Below are 18,184 nucleotides of genomic sequence, written 5' to 3'. Positions count from 1 at the left end.
CTTCCTGAAGAGGTAGTAACCCTCAACATTTAAAAAGTATTTAGTTGAGCACTTGAAGTGCCATAGCCTGCAAGGCTACGGGCCAAGTGCTGGAAAATGGGATTAGAATAGTTAAGTGCTTGATGGCCGGCACAGACACAATGGGCCGAAGGGCCTGTTTCTGTGCTGTATAACTCTATGACTGAGATGACTGCCCACCAACAACCACAAGCATCTTTCTTTGTGCTAGGTATGCATCCAGCCAGCGGAGTGTTCTCCCCCTGATTCCCATTGACTCCCATTTTGCTAGGGCTCCTTGATGTTAAGGGCAGTCACTCTCACCTCTTGAGTTCAGCTCTTTTGTCCATGTTTGGACCAAGGCTGTAATGAGGTCAGGAGCTGAGTAACCCTGGCTGAACCCAAACTGAGCGTCAGTGAGCAGGTGATTGCTGAGCAAGTGCCGCTTGATTGCGCTGTTGATGATCCCTTCCATCACTTTGCTGATAATAGGGAGTAAACTGATAGGGCGGTAATTGGCTGGGTTGTATTTGTCTTGCTTTTTGTGCACATGACATACCTGGGCAATTTTCCACATTTCCGGGTAGATGCCAGTGTTGTAGCTGTACTGGATCAGCTAGGCTAGGGTCACAGCTAGTTCTGGAGCACAAGTCTTCAGTACTATTGCCGGAATGAGGTCAGGGCCCATAGCCTTTGCAGTATCCAGTGCCTTCAGCCAATTCATATATCATGTGGAGTGAATTGGATTAGCTGAAGACTGCGATGCTGGGGACCATGGGAGGAGGCAGAGATGGATCACCCACTCAGCATTTCTGGCTGAAGATGGATGCAAATGCTTCAGCCTTGTCTTTTGCACTGATGTGCTGGGTTCCCCCATCGTTTCGGATGGATATTTGTGGAACTTCATCCTTCCATTAGTTGTTTAATTATCCACCACCATTCACGACTGGATGTGGCAGGACTACAGAGCTTAGATCTGATCCGTTGGTTGTGGGATCGCTTAGCCCTGCCTATTGCATGCTGCTTCCGCTGTTTGGCATGCAGGTTGTCCTGTGTTGTTGCTTCACCAGGCTGACACCTCATTTTGAGGTAAGCCTGGTGCTGCTCTTGGCATGCCCTTCTGCACTCTTCACTGAACCAGGGTTGGTCTCCTGGCTTGATAGTAATGGTAGAGTGGGGGATTGTTGTTGAATACAATTCTGCTGCTGCTGCCAAACAGCGTCTCATGGACGCCCAGCTTTGAGTTGCTCGATCTGTTTGAAATCTATCCCATTTAGCATGGTGGTAGTGCCACAGCACGATCGAGGATACCCTCATCTCCATCTCCACGAGGACTGTGTGGTGGGCACTCCTACCAATATTCTCATGGACAGATGCAGATGAGGTCAAGTAGGTTTTTCCCTCTTGTTGGTTCCCTCACCACCTGTCGCAGGCCCAGTTTCTCATGATAAAGCTGTACATTCAATTTGGTCATGGAAGACAAATCAAATTGTCTCACACTAAAGCTGTTTATCAACATCCAATTTCCCCTCAAATTTCTCTAACATTGCTGAAGCTGATGGATCATTTCTCATTAACCAGAGAAGGATGGGGTGAGGTAGTTTCGTCAGATCTTTTTCCACTCTCCCACTCTATTCCCTTTCTTCAATAATCTCCTCCTTTCAAGATATAGTCTATCTACCTTTTGTTGATGATTCTACTCTACATTTGTCACCTTCCTTTCAGATTACACAGATTACACACAACCTCCCATTATTCTAGCGCACTGGTGAAATCACTATTTTTTGTGCTCCTCAATGGCATTTTTCAATCCATCAAAAAGTGATTTATTGTTGTTTAGTGTCATTCATGGCTTAGCTGGTTGCACTCCCACTTCAGAGTCAGAAAGTTGAGGGTTGAGTCCCACTTCAGAGTCTTGAACACATAATCCAGCCTGACACTTCACTGATGTATCAAGGGAATGCTGTACTGTTGGAGGCACCATCTTTTAACTGATATGCTAAATTCACTAATTTCTGTTCATTCCTAATTCTCAAGCAACTATCACACAATTTAAGAAAGAAACTGAAAATCATCGACAATACAAATGCTGCAAATAGACAGCATCTGTTAAGAGAAAAGATATGGTGGATCTGCAGTCTATTTCCAGCATTTTCTATAATAATTATTTAATAAATATATTTTGCAAACACAATCTATAATCAGGATATATTTGAGCACCACACAATTGTATTAGTCAGTAAATAATAAATCTCTTGTTCCCTGAGACACAGTCTCTTCTAACAAGAATCTAAGAGCTGAGCCCTGAAGGAGATTGGGAAGAGCAGAGATCATGAGGGAGATCAGAAAGAGCAGTGACCACATGTCTTTATATACACACACAAATACTGTTCTCAATGCAAGCACAGAGCAAGGTACATCAACCAAATAAATTCCAGGATTCTAACTTTTAGCTTGTTCAAAACATAAGAATCCATTTGAATGCATAATCATGTTGTAAATTAAAGGTGAAACACCAGTGTTTCTTTTAATGTGTAACTAATGCAATGTCAATAAGGGCCTTAAAAATAAAAGTTAGATGAATCTCATTAGGATGGAATTAAGACTTATATGGATAAATTCTAACAAGAATTGGTGTTGATTAAGATATTGAAATGCTCTGCAGAATCTGATCCTAATTGACTGGGCCACTGGAACAATGGATAAGTTATACCATGGTAGGAACTAATCTAGAATTTATAATGTACACTGGAATTTTAAAGAATGTGTGCTTGTGGGGCAGGCAGTGCTTATGCAGAACTTTACCTCACAAAATCGAATAGGCTGGGGTATCTATTATGGGGAAGATTGCACAAAGTCTATAGCCTTAATCAACTTGATAGGCTGAATGGCCTTTTTGCTTTTCATGCTTTCATTCTTAAACTTTAATGAGTTTTGCTGAATGGCAAAATTTAGTAATCTAATTTAAATGGCTTGATCATGACGTCACTTATTACAGCAACGATCCACTTTGCACAAATGCTTAATAGATACCATTCGATATCCTCTCATGACTCAAGAATGTAACTTAAGGTATGCCGATGTTATCTTCAGTGATAAAGTGAGTGGACTCTTGAAATTCACCTTTTGTTGGAGAATGTTATTATCTCTTACAAATATACATTACTTTATTAAGAGTAGGTGAACAGCATGAAATTTTTGAGATAATGACCTAAATACTGCTGAGTACATTTATTGGGATTGCATCATCACTAAGAATCCTTCATAGACTGCATGTGCACTTTCAGCATTTATCATAAGACGAAAAATAGGACTCTTATTAATTCTCTACTGAAAGTTAAATCCATTCATCTATTATTTTCTTTAGATTTCTAAATGTTGAATGCCTCATCAATTCAACTAAATTGAAATCAGTCTGGCTAATTGAAACAATAATTCATCTTTATCGGATATAACTGCAGACTAAAACCTTTGTAATGAAAAAAAATTATGGGAGTACGACATTTCAAGCAGTGCACTTCCCCACTGAAACAAAACCATACAATCTTGATCCCTTTGCAATGCAGAATCTACTTTATGGTTCAGAGTTCATTTTTAATACATAGCACATTTTTAAGGAGCAAAGTGTTCTATCAGATTGCAATGTCATCTTCCAAAAGTAAACCACAGTAGCTTTGAAATTCATTTGTAGGAGCCTCAATTGAGAGACTGATCAGGTATATAGTAACAGAAGGACTCAAAATATTAATCTATGCTTATTTTTGTTCTTGGGATGTGTGCAAAGTTGGCAAGACCATGTTTACTATCCATGCCTAGTTGTCCTGAGTAGCTGGTAGCAGTCTCCTTAAATCACGGAAATCCTTGAGCAATATTATAAAATATATTATAAACCTATTTTCATCCCATCATTTTGGTTCACTGTCTGTACCAAGTATAAAAAGTGATGATATTGTGCTGAATTTTGCAATTTGGAATTTCTTTTCACTGTTATCAAGATAAGGCTAGATCTCAATTTATAGAATTTCCTTTGGAGCCTTTGGCTCCTTATTGGATACATAACTAAAATGACATTTTATATTCACAATATATTATTTTAGCTGATCTTGGTGGTGTTTCTCACAGCTAGTATGTCAGTATCCAGAGTATGATTGACCAAAGCATAGTTTACCCAAAATTTACATAACAAAATACATTTACCACAACAACCTGCAATTTCTTGTAGACTGTTGTCAACCTTGGCCTATAGACAGATATGGTAAATCAAATTTTTTTTTTTAAAGTCCAGATTAGGTAAGAAGCATGTTCTGCTGATAAGAGAAATTTTAGATCTTAAAATTATGCACCTAAAACAACAAATCATGTCACCTCATAAGAAATCATTTGCATATCAAATCTACTTAACTTTGTGACTTTTATGTAATTTCCAGTAACGTCTACAACTGATTGAGATTTCAGAATGCAGAGCATTGTAAACTATTAAGGAAGGATATAGAACTAAAAATCACCTAACTATTTTTATGAACACTGAACTTTGTAGTATGGTTATATTTTTAAAATTGTGATCTTTAATGCAGTGTAAAATGGACAGTCGGAGGAAACAAGTGACCTCACAAAATCTGCCCATAGAAAAGCCTAGGGTCTTGGTTACCATGGAAACAAGGAACCCAGATCAAAGACCCTTTGGAAAGTAGGGTGCAAGGTTGTAACACCTAAAGGACAATGGGTTTCACTCTCCCAGATTCACAGATTGAAAAACAGGGAGCCAACGGCTCTAAAATGCAGATTTGAGTTGCAATTTTTTTTTTTAAACATCTGCAAACAAAGGAAGGCCCAGGTGGTTTTGGTATGGTCAGACTTATGGTCTCTTGAGAATTGTCATAGGCAAATGACTTTTGATCTGGATAAATTTGAGAGGCTTTCCTATGTCTGGAGGGCTGAAAGGAAGAAACGAAGACCAGCAGTCAGCTGCACAGCCGAGAGATTGAGAGCAAGCGAGAGTGCGAGCGAGCAACACCAGCGAGCTGTTTTTGGGGAAGCAGCTGCTCTCAGATCATCAATACAGCAAAAGGCTCCTAAGATTTGAACCCGGATCAAATGCTCGAGGTTTGCGGAGGAGAAAAGACCAACGGGATCACCAGAGATTGTCTTATTAACAGAAGTCCAGACAAATGTCTTCAGAAGAAGTGAGCCAAGAGGACGTTGGCTTTGAGAGGACATTGGGAGATCCAACCATTTCAGCTGGGAGGAGTTTGAGACTTTTAACTGCAAAGATACTTTTTTGCTGAGCACACAGTAACATAAATGTGGTGTGGGGTTTTCGAGTATGTTAATAAGTTTATGGGAAATACCTTTCTCTGTAATTTAGTGTATTAAGTACTGTTTAGTTAATGGTGATTTTTAGTTTCGTTGTTACAGTAAAAGTTTTAAAACGCGAGATCTTATCGTATGATTCTTCAATCAGTCACTGGGAAGCTCATGTCTCTTTTTTTTTAAAAGTTAGCAGTCTCTATTGAGATTGTAACACTATAAAAATTGCACAACATAATTTGGAAAGATTTCTAAGTAATCAAGACTATTTTCCAAGACAAGTAACTTTTTGTTGTCTGAGGTTTGGAAGATTATGGCCAGAGTCTCCGTTTTCTCCACCCTTACTTCCCTCAGCAATCTAGGACGCTTTCCATCTGGACTGGGTGATTTTTTCTAATTTGAGTACTGCCAGTACTTTTTACCTATCTGCTCTTTATTGATTTTTATCCTATGCAATTTCTCTACTCCTCATTTTCTGTGACATTGGCAACATTCTTTTCTTGAGTGAGTACGATGTAAAGTACTCAATTTGTACCTCAGCCATGTCCTCTGCTTCCACAATATGATCTTTTTGGTCCCTAATTAGCCCCAGCCTTCCTTTAACAACCCTTTCACTATTTCTATGTTTATAAAAGACTCTTGGGTCCTCTTTTATGTGAACTGCTAATCTATTCACAAACTCTCTCTTCACCCTTCTTACTTCCATTTCCAGTTCTCCTTTGTACTTTCTGTATTGAGCTTGGTTCTCTACTGTTCTTGAGCCCAACAATTACAAGCCTCCTTTTATCTCTAGATCATTACAAAATGACAAGATAAAATTGTAAGGAAACATAAAACTCAACATCACAACAATAAACAGTTGGACAGGCTAGTAGCACAAAGGTCTCCACACTCATAACATTGCTATTGTATGGCATTAAACCATGTGTTTGTTCTTTAAGTGAGCCCAAGATAGAATGCTGGGCAACTTTCAGGTGAATTGGAAGGTCACAGTACTTTTGCAGTTTTTGTCCTTCTCAGTAGTAGAGGTCACAGGGGAAGGAGGTACTGTCAAAGTAACCTGGGCGAGTTGCTGTAGTGCATGCCGTATTTCATACATACTGCTGCCACAGTACACCAGTAAAAAAGAACAGGATATAAATTTTCAATACTGATTCTTAAATTCACAGATCCAGTTTTTCTAGTCCAACTCTCAAGATAAATTTTAATTCACAATTATATTCTTGTTTCTGAAATGACGAAGTTATGAATCTTAAATTTTCATTTCTGAAGGAAAAGGGAATTGTAATGAAACACATTGAAGTTCATGATTGAGCAAGGAAAAGAGCCAACTCCGTGAATTATAGGAACACTTGTGATTAACCTTTAAAAATACTGTGGTATTCATCAAAATAAATTTATGATTCATTAAAGTTTAGTGTAAAAAGAAATCTCAATACGGATCTGTCCAAAGCATTACAATCTTAGTTTCCTGAATTTTGTCTTTGGAGTTTGAATATTGTCTTGCATATAGAAGATTACAGATAGCTGGCAGCGAAACTGAAAACAGTAATGAGTCGAGTAAGTCTGATCAACGAAACAGTCAAGCGATAGCAACTCTCAAACTTTATCCAAACCACATTTTTCATTATTTATAATGCACAACAGGTAGCTGTTGTATATATTAGTGAAGCTGGTCTTAGCTTTGTACTAGTCATTTGCCTTTTTGTTTTTCCTGAGACACCCCAGTTAAATGGAGGGGGGGGGGGGAGAGGGGGTGGTTAGAGAATATTTGAGGCACTGTAGCTTTGAAAAGTCAAAATTACTTAAAATTTAGTTCATTCAAAAAAATTTTTAAAATATTTAAAACATTAACAATCTACCCTTAATAATGGTTTCAATAAAATGTAACATTTTTACCTCTATCACTGAAGTCATCTACAAGTAGAATTTCTGCAATAAGCACTGGTGGCGAGCGACTAAAGACACTGTGCACAGTTCGAAGAAGTGTGGACCAGCCTTCATTGTGGAACGGTATAATGATACTGGTGTTTGGAAGTTTCTCCAAATACAGTTTCTTCTTGCAGCTGTGAAAGAGGCACAAATAACAGTTATTGTGTGAAAACCATTGTAGAACCTGAAATAAGCATTGTGGCAAAATGTAGGTCAGTTTTTAAAATTGTATTTTTAAAAAATACACAATTAATAACCATCAGTTTAAGGCTTTCTCAACATAAAATCAGAAATTCTCTCATTCTGAACAAATAGACAGTTCATTCATCCCTACTGCTATACGGTACTATGTGACATCCATAAAATCACCAAACACCCTACAGTCCTGTAGGGTCTCACTGTTGCAACTACCTCGATCCTAGCATGGGCAAGCTCTTCACCACAGCCCATTGGTGCATGGCACAATGGTGATGGTGAAAGCAAATCCCATCTGTTCAACATGAATTGAGTTCCTATGGAAAATAGCCCAGTTTAAAATTCTTCAAAAGCTGGTGCAATGTTTGGTCCACTGTCAGCAGGTGGCTGACATAACAGCAGCATTTCAGGCACCTAGACCAAAGTCCATTCCACTCAGTAACTGTCAAAAATCTGGTGGCATAATAAAAACCACTGGCACAAGTTTCATTGGCACCAAGTGAAATTGATTCCCAAGGTCGTCCATGACATCAGTTAGTAATACAAAAGCAAAATACGGCAGATGCTGGAAATCTGAAATACAGACAAAAAGTACTGGAAGTGCTAAGCAGGCCAGACAGAATTTTGGGAGAGAAAAACAGATGTTTCAGGTCGATGACCCTTCATCAGAACTGGGAAAAGTTAGAAATGTAATAGGTTTAAAGCAAGTGAAGGGGAGAGGGTGGGAAAAAGAACTAAGGGAAGGTCTGGCATAGGGTGAAGACAGGAGAGATTAAAATAACAAAATAGTTGATAGTGCAAGGCCAAAGGGAGTGATAATGGGACAAGTAAAGAAATAAAAAGTTGTGCCTAGAGAAGGTGTAAATGGTAGAACGAACAGCCATCCGAAAGCAAAACAAGTGAAAAAAGAGAGTAAAACCAAAACTTGCAAAGAAAATGGAAACAAAATGGGCCAGAGGTTACAGTCTGAAATTGTTGAACTCAATGTTGAGTGCCTAACTGAAAGATGAGATGCAGTTCCAAGCTTACGTTGAGCTTCATTGGAAGATTGCAGGAGGCAGAGGACAGAGAGGACAGCGTGATAGCAAGATGGAGAACTAAAATGACAGCTGACTGGAAGCTCAGGGTTACACTTACGGACTTAATTGAAGTGTTCTACAAGGGAGTCAATCAATCTGCATTTGGTGTCCCCGACGCAGAGCAGACCGCATTGTGAGCGGTGTTTACAGAATACTAAATTGAAAGAAGTGACACGTAAATCACTGTTTCACCTGGAAGGAGTGTTTTGGCCCTTAGATGGTAAGGAGAGACGAGATGAAAGGGTAGGTGTTCCATCTCCTGTTTGCATGGAAAGGTGCCATGGGAAGAGGAGGGGTTATTGGGGATGATTGAAGAGTGGACCAGGGTGTCTTGGAGGGAACAGTGTCCTTGAAATACTGAAAGGGCAGGGGAAGATGCGTTTGATGGTGATATCATGCTGGAAGTGGCTGAAATGGCAGAGAATGATCCACTGAATACAAATGCTGGTGTAATGGACATTGAGGACAAGGGTTCTGGGAGAGAAGGGAAGGGGTGACAGAAGAAAAAGCAGGAAACAGGATGGGCACAGTCAAGGGTCCTGTCAAACATTGGGGTGGGGTGGGGGGGGGGGGGGGGGGTGGGAAGAGGAACTGAGTGGCGGGGGTAATGCTAGGTTGAGAAAAAAGGAAGACATATTAGAAGGTTGCATCATCAGAACAGATGCCATAAAGACTGAAAAACTGGGAAAATGGAATGGAATCCTTACAGGAAGCAGGGTGTGAGGGAGTGTATTTGAGCTAGCTATGGGAGTTAGTGGGCTAAAAGTGAATATTGGTGGATCATCTATCCCCAGAAATGGAGACAGAGAAGTCAAGGAAGGGAAGGGAACAATTGGAGAGGGGCCATGTGAAAGTGAGAGAAGCATGGAAATTGGAAATAAAGTTGATGAAATTTTCCAGTTCAGGGCAGGAGCAGGAAACAGCACTAATAAAAGCATCAATGTAGTGGAAAATGAGATGAGGAAGGGAGACCCAGCAGAACTAGAACAAGGAATGTTCCACACATTTCACAAAAAGGCAGGCCTAGCTCAGATTCATGTGGGCTCCCATAGCAACAATTTTTATTTGGAGGAAGTGAGTGGAGTTAAAGAAGTTGTTCAATGTAAGAATAAGTTCAGCCAGGCTGAGGAAGGTGGTGGTGGATGGAGACTGGTTGGGCCTCTGTTCAAGGACAAAGAGGAAAGACCTCAGACCATCCTGGTGGGGGATGCAGGTGTAGAGAGGTTGGACATCCAAGGTGAAGAGATGGTTCAGGCCAGGAAATTGGAAACTATTAGGCAAATTAACTGAGGGCATCATTAGAGTCACAGATGTAGGTGGGAAGGGACTGGACAAGGGGCGAAAGAGAATTAGGGCAACAGCCCTAACTTTTTCTGGGGTGTTTAGTGAGTAACTAGTAGCTGAGTAGTGCAACATCATGCTTTTGCAGGTATTTCAATACCCAGTCTATTAATGAGGTACTGTTATATCACAGCCCATGGAGAAGCTGGGTGACTCTGAATTCGATGTTTTACTGCGCATATGCACAAATAAAAAGCAAGAAAAAAATAAAGCATGTGAAGCGCTGATAACCTCACCATTATTATTAACACAAAATCTGGGCCAATATCTGACATGGCTCAGTTTCAAATTTTGTTCCATAATGCTCTTGAAATACTTTGGGATGTTCTACTATGCTAAAGATACTTTTTAATGCCAGCTTTGTTCAACAATATGTTGAGCTATTAGCACATTTAATTTCATTTGGTAGTTATCCAATTTTATTCCCCCATAAATAAACCTAATTTCACAAGCAGAATATATGCAAAATTCAACGAAGGTGACATTCTTGCAATTCCCAAGCTAACAGCAGAATACACATAAATTATAACATTGCCAGTGCTTTTGGAGAAGGTTTAAACTAATTTGGCAAGGGGATGGGAACCTCAGAGTAGATTCAGAAGGGAGAAAAAGAAAATAGAAGGCAGAAAATTAGTAAGCATGTTTGGAAGACAGAGGAAACAAAGGCTAGAAAGTAGACAACAAGGGAGTTTGGCAGTGCTAAATGGTATGTACTTCAATGCAAATAGTCTAGGGAATAAAGCAGATGAGCTGAGAGCAGAGATTGATATGCGGAGGTATTACTGAGACATGAAGGAGAATACGAATGGCAGCTCAACATTCCTGGTTACGGGTTTTCAGACAGGATAGAAAAGGGGGATATTTACAGGGTTTACAGACGAGATAGAGAGGGGAGTAAAAGGGGGGGGGGGTCACAATATTGATGAAAACAATTATAGCTGTGAGGAGAGATGATATGGTAGATGGATTATCAAATTAGGCCATATGGGTTGAACTGAAGAACAAAAAAGGGAAAATTATAAAACTGGGAATGTACTATAGACCCCCAAACAGTCAGAGAGAGACAGAAGAGCAAACATGTAGGCAAATCTCTGAGAAGTGCAAAAACAATAGGGCTGTAATAAATGGGCAATTTCAATGACCCTAATATTAACTGGGATAGAATTAGTGTGGAAGGTACAGAGCGAGCAGAATTCTTAAAATGAATCCTGGAGAACTTTTTTTAAGCCAGTACATAGCAAGCTCAAAAAGAGAGGGGGTGGTTCTGAACTTAGTTTTAGGGAATGAAGCTGGGCAGGTGGAAGGGGTATCAGTTGGGGAACACTTTGGTGGAAGTGATCGTAATTCAGTTAGATTTAGGGTAGTTATGGAAAAGGACATAGGTGGACCAAGAATAAAAGTTCGCAATTGTGGAAAAGCTAATTTTACTAGTCTGAGATGTGGTCTAGCGAAAGTGAACTGGAAATAGCTATTTGAATAGCTGCATCAATGCCAGATCAGTGGGAGACATTCAAAGAAGAGATGGGGAGGGTTCAGAGCAAGCATGTTCCCTTAGAGAAAAAGAGAGTAACAAATCCAGAGCCCCTTGGACATTAAGGGGCTTAAAGGAGAGGATAGAGAGAAAAAGGGAAGCTTATAACAGATATTGAGGGTTCAATACTGCAGAAAATCTAGAATATAAAAAGTGTATGGTTCAAATTAAAAAAGTTAGGAAAACAGAGGGCATGAAAAAATATTGGCAGATAAAATCAAAGAAAATGCAAAGATTTTTTTTTATAAATACAGAAAGAACAAGAGGATAACTAGAAAAAGAGAGATCCTTTTACAGACCATAAGGTGTATGGAGGCAAAGGATGTTGGTATGGTTTTTAAATGCGTAATTTGCATCGGTTTTCACAAAAGAGACGGATGATACAGACATAGCAATCAGCGAGAAGGGTGTGAAATATTAAATGTAATTAACAGTGAGAGAAGTATTAAAGGGTTTAACATCTTTGAAAGTGTATAAATCCTCAGGCCTGGACAACATGTATCCTAAGCTGCTAAGGGACGCAAGAGAAGAAATAGCAGAGGCTCTGGCCATCATTTTCCAATCCTAGCTGGCTTATAGGTATGGTGCTGGAGGACAGCTAACTTTGTACTATTGTTTAGAAAGGGATAGGCCAAGTAATTGCAAGCTAGTCAACCTAACCATTGTGGTGGGAAAATTATTGAAAAAATTCTGAGGGACAGAATAAATCTTCATTTAGAAAGACATGCATTAATCGAAGACAATCAGCACGGATTTGTCAAGGGAAAGTTGTGAATGACTAACATGAGTACATTTTTGAGGTAGTAACAAGGAGGGTCAATGAGGGTAGTGCATTTGAAGTAGTCTATATGGATTTTAGCAAAGTTATTGATGAGATCCCACATGGCAGACTGGTCACGAAAATAATAGTGCATGGGATCCAAGGCAAAGTGTTATGTTGGATCCAAAAGTGGCTCAGAGGCAGGAAGCAAAGGGTAATGGTCGATGGGTGTTTTTGCTACTGGAATGCTGTTTTCAGTGGGGTTCCATGGGACGCAGTACGAGGCCTCTTGCTTTTTGTGTTATAAAACAATGATTTGGACTTGAATGTAGGGGGCAAAAATTAAGAAATTTGCAGATGATACAAAAATTGGCCGTGTCGTTGATAATGAAGAAAGCTGTAGATTGCAGGAAGATGGACAGGTGGGCAGAACAATGGCAAATGGGGTTGAATCCAGAGAAGTGTGAGGCAATGCATTTGGAGAAGGGCAACAAGGCAAGGGAATACACAATAAATGGTGAATAGTGAGAAGGGTAGAGGAATAGAGGAGTGCATGTTCACAGATCCCTGAAGGTGGCTGGACAGTTAGATAAGGTGGTCAAGAAAGCATACGGAATACTTTATTTGCTGAGACACAGAATATACGAGCTGGGATGATATGCTGGAACTGTATAAAACACTACTTAGGCCACAGCTGGAGTACTGCGTGCAGTTCTGGTCTATGGGAAAGAAGCGATTGCACTCTAGAGTAGAGGAGATTTTTGAAAATGTTGACAGGACTGGAGAATTTTAGTTATGAGGAAAGATCAGATAGGTTAGGGTTGTTTTCTTTAACATAGGTGGCTGAGAGAGACCTAAGTGAAGTATCTACAATTATGAAGAGTCTAGATACAATGGATAGGAAGGCAAATTCCCTTTGGTTGAAGAGTTCAATACCAGAGGGCATTAATTTACCAAGAGGTAGGAGGCTCAGAGGGGATTCAAGGGGAATTTTTTTCACCCAAAGGATGGTAGGGATCTGGAACTCACTGCCTGAAAGGGTGGTAGAGGCAAAAACTCTGATAATGTTTAAAAAGTACTTGGATATGCACTTGAAGTGCTTTAACCTACAAGGCTATGGACCAACAGCTGGAAAGTGGGATCAGGCTTGATTGTTACTGGTCAGCTGGCACGAACACAATGGGCCAAACGACCACTTTCCATGCTGTAAAGTTCAATGATTTCCGTCATTTCTATGAAATGTGCACCATAGCATCTCAGAAGCTGCAAATGTTGCTGCAGAAAAAGGTTGCCTACAAGAAGCTATGGTGGAATGAAATATCATGGATAGGGATTTGAAAAAGGAAAGTAAAATATCACAGCTGTTTTTCTTCAACTGCACCCCCCCACCCCCCACCCTTAGCAAAATAAATGACTGGGACATACACATGGGGTTAAGGTAGAAGCTAAAATATCAAACAAACTAATTTTTTAAAAAATGGAACTTTGTATAATGGAGACGGTCAAGAAAACACAATATGCCAAATAAGGAATATTAATTCAATCGGTTGGAAACTTACATTAGATTTTTAATGGAGAAAATCCTACAGTAAACTTTTTTTAAAAACTGGCAGTGAGGATGGCCACCGCAATTAGCATCTGAAACACCTTTGCACATTCCAAGGCTTCCAACCGGAGACAGAAGTCTGAGAAACATGGACTCAGAACGATGGCTACCTCAAAGTAATTAAATTACCTCGGGTTGCTTTATTAGCGCAGCTTTCAAGGCAATCCTGACACTATGACTTTGAAAGAACAAATTTGTCCAAAAATAAATTGTGGCATCTTGGGGCCTGTAGAGCCAATTCTGAATCTTGTATCTCATTAGAAGGTTCCAGAGAATACACTGAGGCAGTCATGTCCATCTCTGGGAAAAAAACTAGGAGTTTTGTGACACACAAGAGACAAATAGTAACTGAGCGTGCAGCAGCAAAAAAAGGCTGCGTCTCCACTTTCCTCTCTCTTGACATCAAGTTTGAAAACCATCTGCTACTGTGGACCCTCCAAGCCTACAGATTGCTATAGAGACCAGGGGAAGTGAGACACCTACAAGATGCCTCCAAGAAAACCCTGAGCCAGGCAGGCCAGCTACAAAGTGCACTTTGACCAGCCAAAGACTTCAAGAATACAACTCCAGCTGTAAGACCACAGAATCATACCAAACTCAGACTATGTATTTAACTTTTATTTATTCTGGACTTTAATACAACCAAAAAAACCCACTTTCCATTCTGAAATCGTTTTGTGTGTGAGATCCTCATGTGAATGTGTGCCGTATTTTTTTAAAATAAATTTTTAAATTGGGTTTAGCTTTTTGAGTATAATAAACTTACCTCTGTCTGGTTTAAAACAGACGAAAATCTGTCTAATATGATCATGAAAGAACCAAAGGTAAAAGGTAAAACACTCGCTGAGGTGGTAAGTACAACAACTGTTTAGAAAGGAATAAACCCTATGGCGGCCAAATAAGAGGAATGGCAAGAGGGGCAACTGTGACCCCCTCCTCACCTGACCGTACCAGAGACATTTGATATTCAAAAAATAAAAAGTTACTCTTTCAGGGTCAGTGAGGTTTTTAGCATTATGAAGTTAGTACACTGTTAAAAATCCAGTTACACCTCGTGCAACAAGATGAAACCTATTCAAGGGTTTTTTTTTTTTTTGTTTTTTTTTTTTTTTTTTACACAGCCAGAATAAGAGCATACAGACTGAAAGTTGACAGTTCAATGATTTCTAATTGATTGCAGTTTGGCAATCCTCAACCGCATATCCTACAAAGTGTAGAATCACTGACAGCAACTTCTGAATTTCTGCTTTCAACTGTGAATTACACAAGAACACAAGAAATTAGGAGCAGAAGTAGACCATATGGCCCATCGAGCCTGCTCTGTCATTCAATACGATCATGGCTGACCTTGGGCTTCAATTCCACTTTCCTGTCCTCTCCCCATATCCCTTGATTCCCTGCGAGACCAAAAATCTCTCTATCCAAGCCTTAAATGCATTCAATGATGGAGCATCCACAACCTTCTGGGGTAGAGCATTCCAAACATTCACAACCCTTTGATTGAAGTAATTTCTCATCTCAGTCCTTAATGATAGTCTCAGGATAAGGGGTCAGTGTCCCCATGTTCTAGATTCCCAGACCAATGGGAACAATCACTCAGCTTCTACCCTATCAAGCCCTTTCACTCACTTAACCTGTCTATATTTCCTTGCAGCCTCTCTACATCCTCCCCACAGCTTACCTTTCCACTGAACTTTGTATCATCAGCAAACTTAGATACATTACTTTCCGTCTCTTCATCCAAGTCATTAATAGAGTGTAAATAGCTGAGGCCCCAGCACTGATCCTTGTGGCACCCCACTATTCACTGCCTGCCAACTTGAAAATGCCCCATTTATGCTCACTCTCTGCTTCCTGTCTGTTAACCAATCTTCTATCCATGCTAATATATTATCCCCAACACCATGAGCCCTAATCTTGCCTATTAATCTTTTATGTGGCACCATATCGAATGCCTTTTGAAAATCCAGATATACTAGGTCTACTGGTTCCCCTTTATCTACCCTGCTAGTTACAACCTCAAAATACTCTAATAAATGAATTACAGAAGCCGCTACCAGTTTCAGAGGAGTAAAGATGGCAAACATTGACAGTTTCACTGTCACTACTGCTGCAAAATCCAGGCCAATATTTCTGAGGGCCTAGACAGTGAGTGGTAGTAAGATACTCAGTTACAGCTGAGCTAGATCCTGTTCTAGAATAACATTTTTGTAAACCTGCTCCAAGTTGAGGTTGCTGGGTTGTGGTGGGAAGCATTGGCTGATGTTTTTTTCATTCTACTTACAATTGTAGGTGATTAGAATATTGCCCAATTTGTATCTCCTAACAAATGTAAAGAGAAAGTAGTATTTCAACTACAAAATACCTTCATTTGTATTTTTGAAAATTCTTCATATTTTCCAATTTCTTCATTCTCCCTAATTCAGTGGAAAATTCTTGAGATATTTGGAAAAGGAATTTGGATCTGAACAAAATTAGTATAACTCAAGGGATGTAGCATACGAACTACATGTTTGGAGGAAGTGAAAAAAATAATGGAGATTGCCCACAATTTTTCAAACCTCTTTGGATTTGCAAATTGTGCCAGGGGCTGGAAAGACACCAATAGAACACCACTGTTCAAGAATGGAAAGAATACATTGGATGAATTAGTCTGAAGTTATCCAATGTCAGTGTGAGCAAGCTCTTAAAGTCCATAATTTGAGATCAATTACTGAGCATTTAGATAGGCTAATCAAGGAAAGCCCAGTCTGAATCTGATAAAGGTAAGTTGTTTTTGTTAAATTTAAGAGGCTTTTTTCGCCCCAAATTGCACAGGTAAAGTGAATACAGTTAATATGCATATGACTTTTCAGATGAAGTTGAATGAGGTGGCTCACAGAAGGGTTGTTACAAAAAAAATGCAATATGACCTTGATCATCCAGGGCTATGATTGTAGGAATATAGAAACTGAAGTAGGCTATTCAGCTATTCAGCCATATTCAATTTGATTATAGCTGATCCCTATCTCAAATCCATTTACCTGCCTTTCATCTATATCCTTTTAATACTCAGAACAAAATTCTACCGACATTAGTCTTGAAAATTTCAACTGACCAGCATCCACTGCTGTATGGGGAAGAGAATTCTACATTTCTACCACCCTTTGTATGAAATAGTGCTGCCTGATTTCACTCCTGAATGGTCTAGCTCTAATTTTAAGATACAAGAGTGAAGTACTGTGGATGCTGGAAATTTGAAATAAAAATAGAAAATGCTGCAAATACTCAGCACGTCTGGGAGCATTGGTAGATACAAAAGTTAACATATCAGGTTGATGACCCTAGGTTCTGATGAAGGCACACTGACCTAAAATATTAACTTGTTTTTTCTCTACACAGATGCTGCCAGACCTGCTAGTACTTGCAGGATTTTCGGCTTTTGCTCCTAATTTTAAGATTGTGTTTTCTTGTACTGCATTCTCCCACCAGAGGAAATGACTTTATCATATCTACTCTAACAAATCCTTATAAAAAATTTTGAACACCTCAATCTTCTGAATGTAAGGGAATATAACCCAAGTTTGTGCAGCTTTTCCCATCAATTACAACATAACCTCTCCTAATCGTTCACATCCAGAATGTCATTATGAAGGTAACCACTTTAACAAGCTGCAAGTCTGTTGGAGGACCCACTTTGCCTGAAATCAGCAGAGTCTTTAAAATGAGTAAATACAATCCAGGGGATTAACAAAGTGCGAACAGCTCAATGAAACTGCTCAAGGACCTGGCTTTTGCTGAAAGCAGCAGCACCTTCTGAATGGGTAAGTACCTGCCTCCTGTGGGGATGTGGGTTCACATTGCCCATGTACCTTGTTGTTTGTGGGATCAGCATACAATGAGTGAAAACGGCTTTCCATTCTGCTGAACTGGGATGTCTTGTGAAGCAGGCCTAATTGAAGAATGGTCATTCATCCATGTCTTAAGGATCTGGAACATGCTGGGTTGGTCGGTTTATAATAATAAAATGATTGAAGAACTTAAGAGGACCTTATAACCATGGTACCTGAATCATTGGGAGATGAACTTAAGTATATCTTCTTGGCTTCATGTTATCTGATGTCTGATTGGGTCTTCTAATACATTATAGTTTAGCGTTAGTAAGCACAGAATGCAGAAATTGGTGCAAGTGTTCCCCCATACAGCCCTCATTTCTGCTCCCTTAAGTCCAAGGAATGCAGACTTGAAAGATATGGCAGACAACTGGTTAATCCATCCACTGCCAGATCCTGCTGGACCACTTAAAAGACAACTGGGTCCTGCTGTCATTGGCTACACCTGCTCATTATTCCAGGATCGTCTTGGAAAGCAAAGATAACTCCCAGCTTCTTTTCTCTACTACAAACTGTCTTCCTAAACTCCTCTCCCCTGTCCCCTCCACCGTCACCAACATTAAG

The 18,184-nt window shown here is 39.7% G+C and overlaps 1 protein-coding gene across 2 annotated transcripts in view; it reads right to left on the bottom strand.

Annotated features, from left to right (window-relative positions):
- The window catches only part of LOC137375926 (polypeptide N-acetylgalactosaminyltransferase 10-like), a 137,526-nt gene that overhangs the window by 63,382 nt on the left and 55,960 nt on the right, over positions 1-18,184 (bottom strand). For both annotated transcript variants that reach the window (XR_010976097.1, XM_068043634.1), the window contains exon 4: positions 7,204-7,370. Coding sequence is in view for 1 of the 2 variants with exons in the window: in XM_068043634.1 (XP_067899735.1) it covers positions 7,204-7,370 (167 nt within the window). In the remaining variant the exon portion in view is untranslated. The remainder of the gene's footprint in view (positions 1-7,203; positions 7,371-18,184) is intronic.

Source organism: Heterodontus francisci, chromosome 12, assembly GCF_036365525.1.
Source record: "Heterodontus francisci isolate sHetFra1 chromosome 12, sHetFra1.hap1, whole genome shotgun sequence".
NCBI lineage: Eukaryota > Metazoa > Chordata > Chondrichthyes > Heterodontiformes > Heterodontidae > Heterodontus > Heterodontus francisci.
This window is presented reverse-complemented; position numbering and strand designations above follow the sequence as displayed.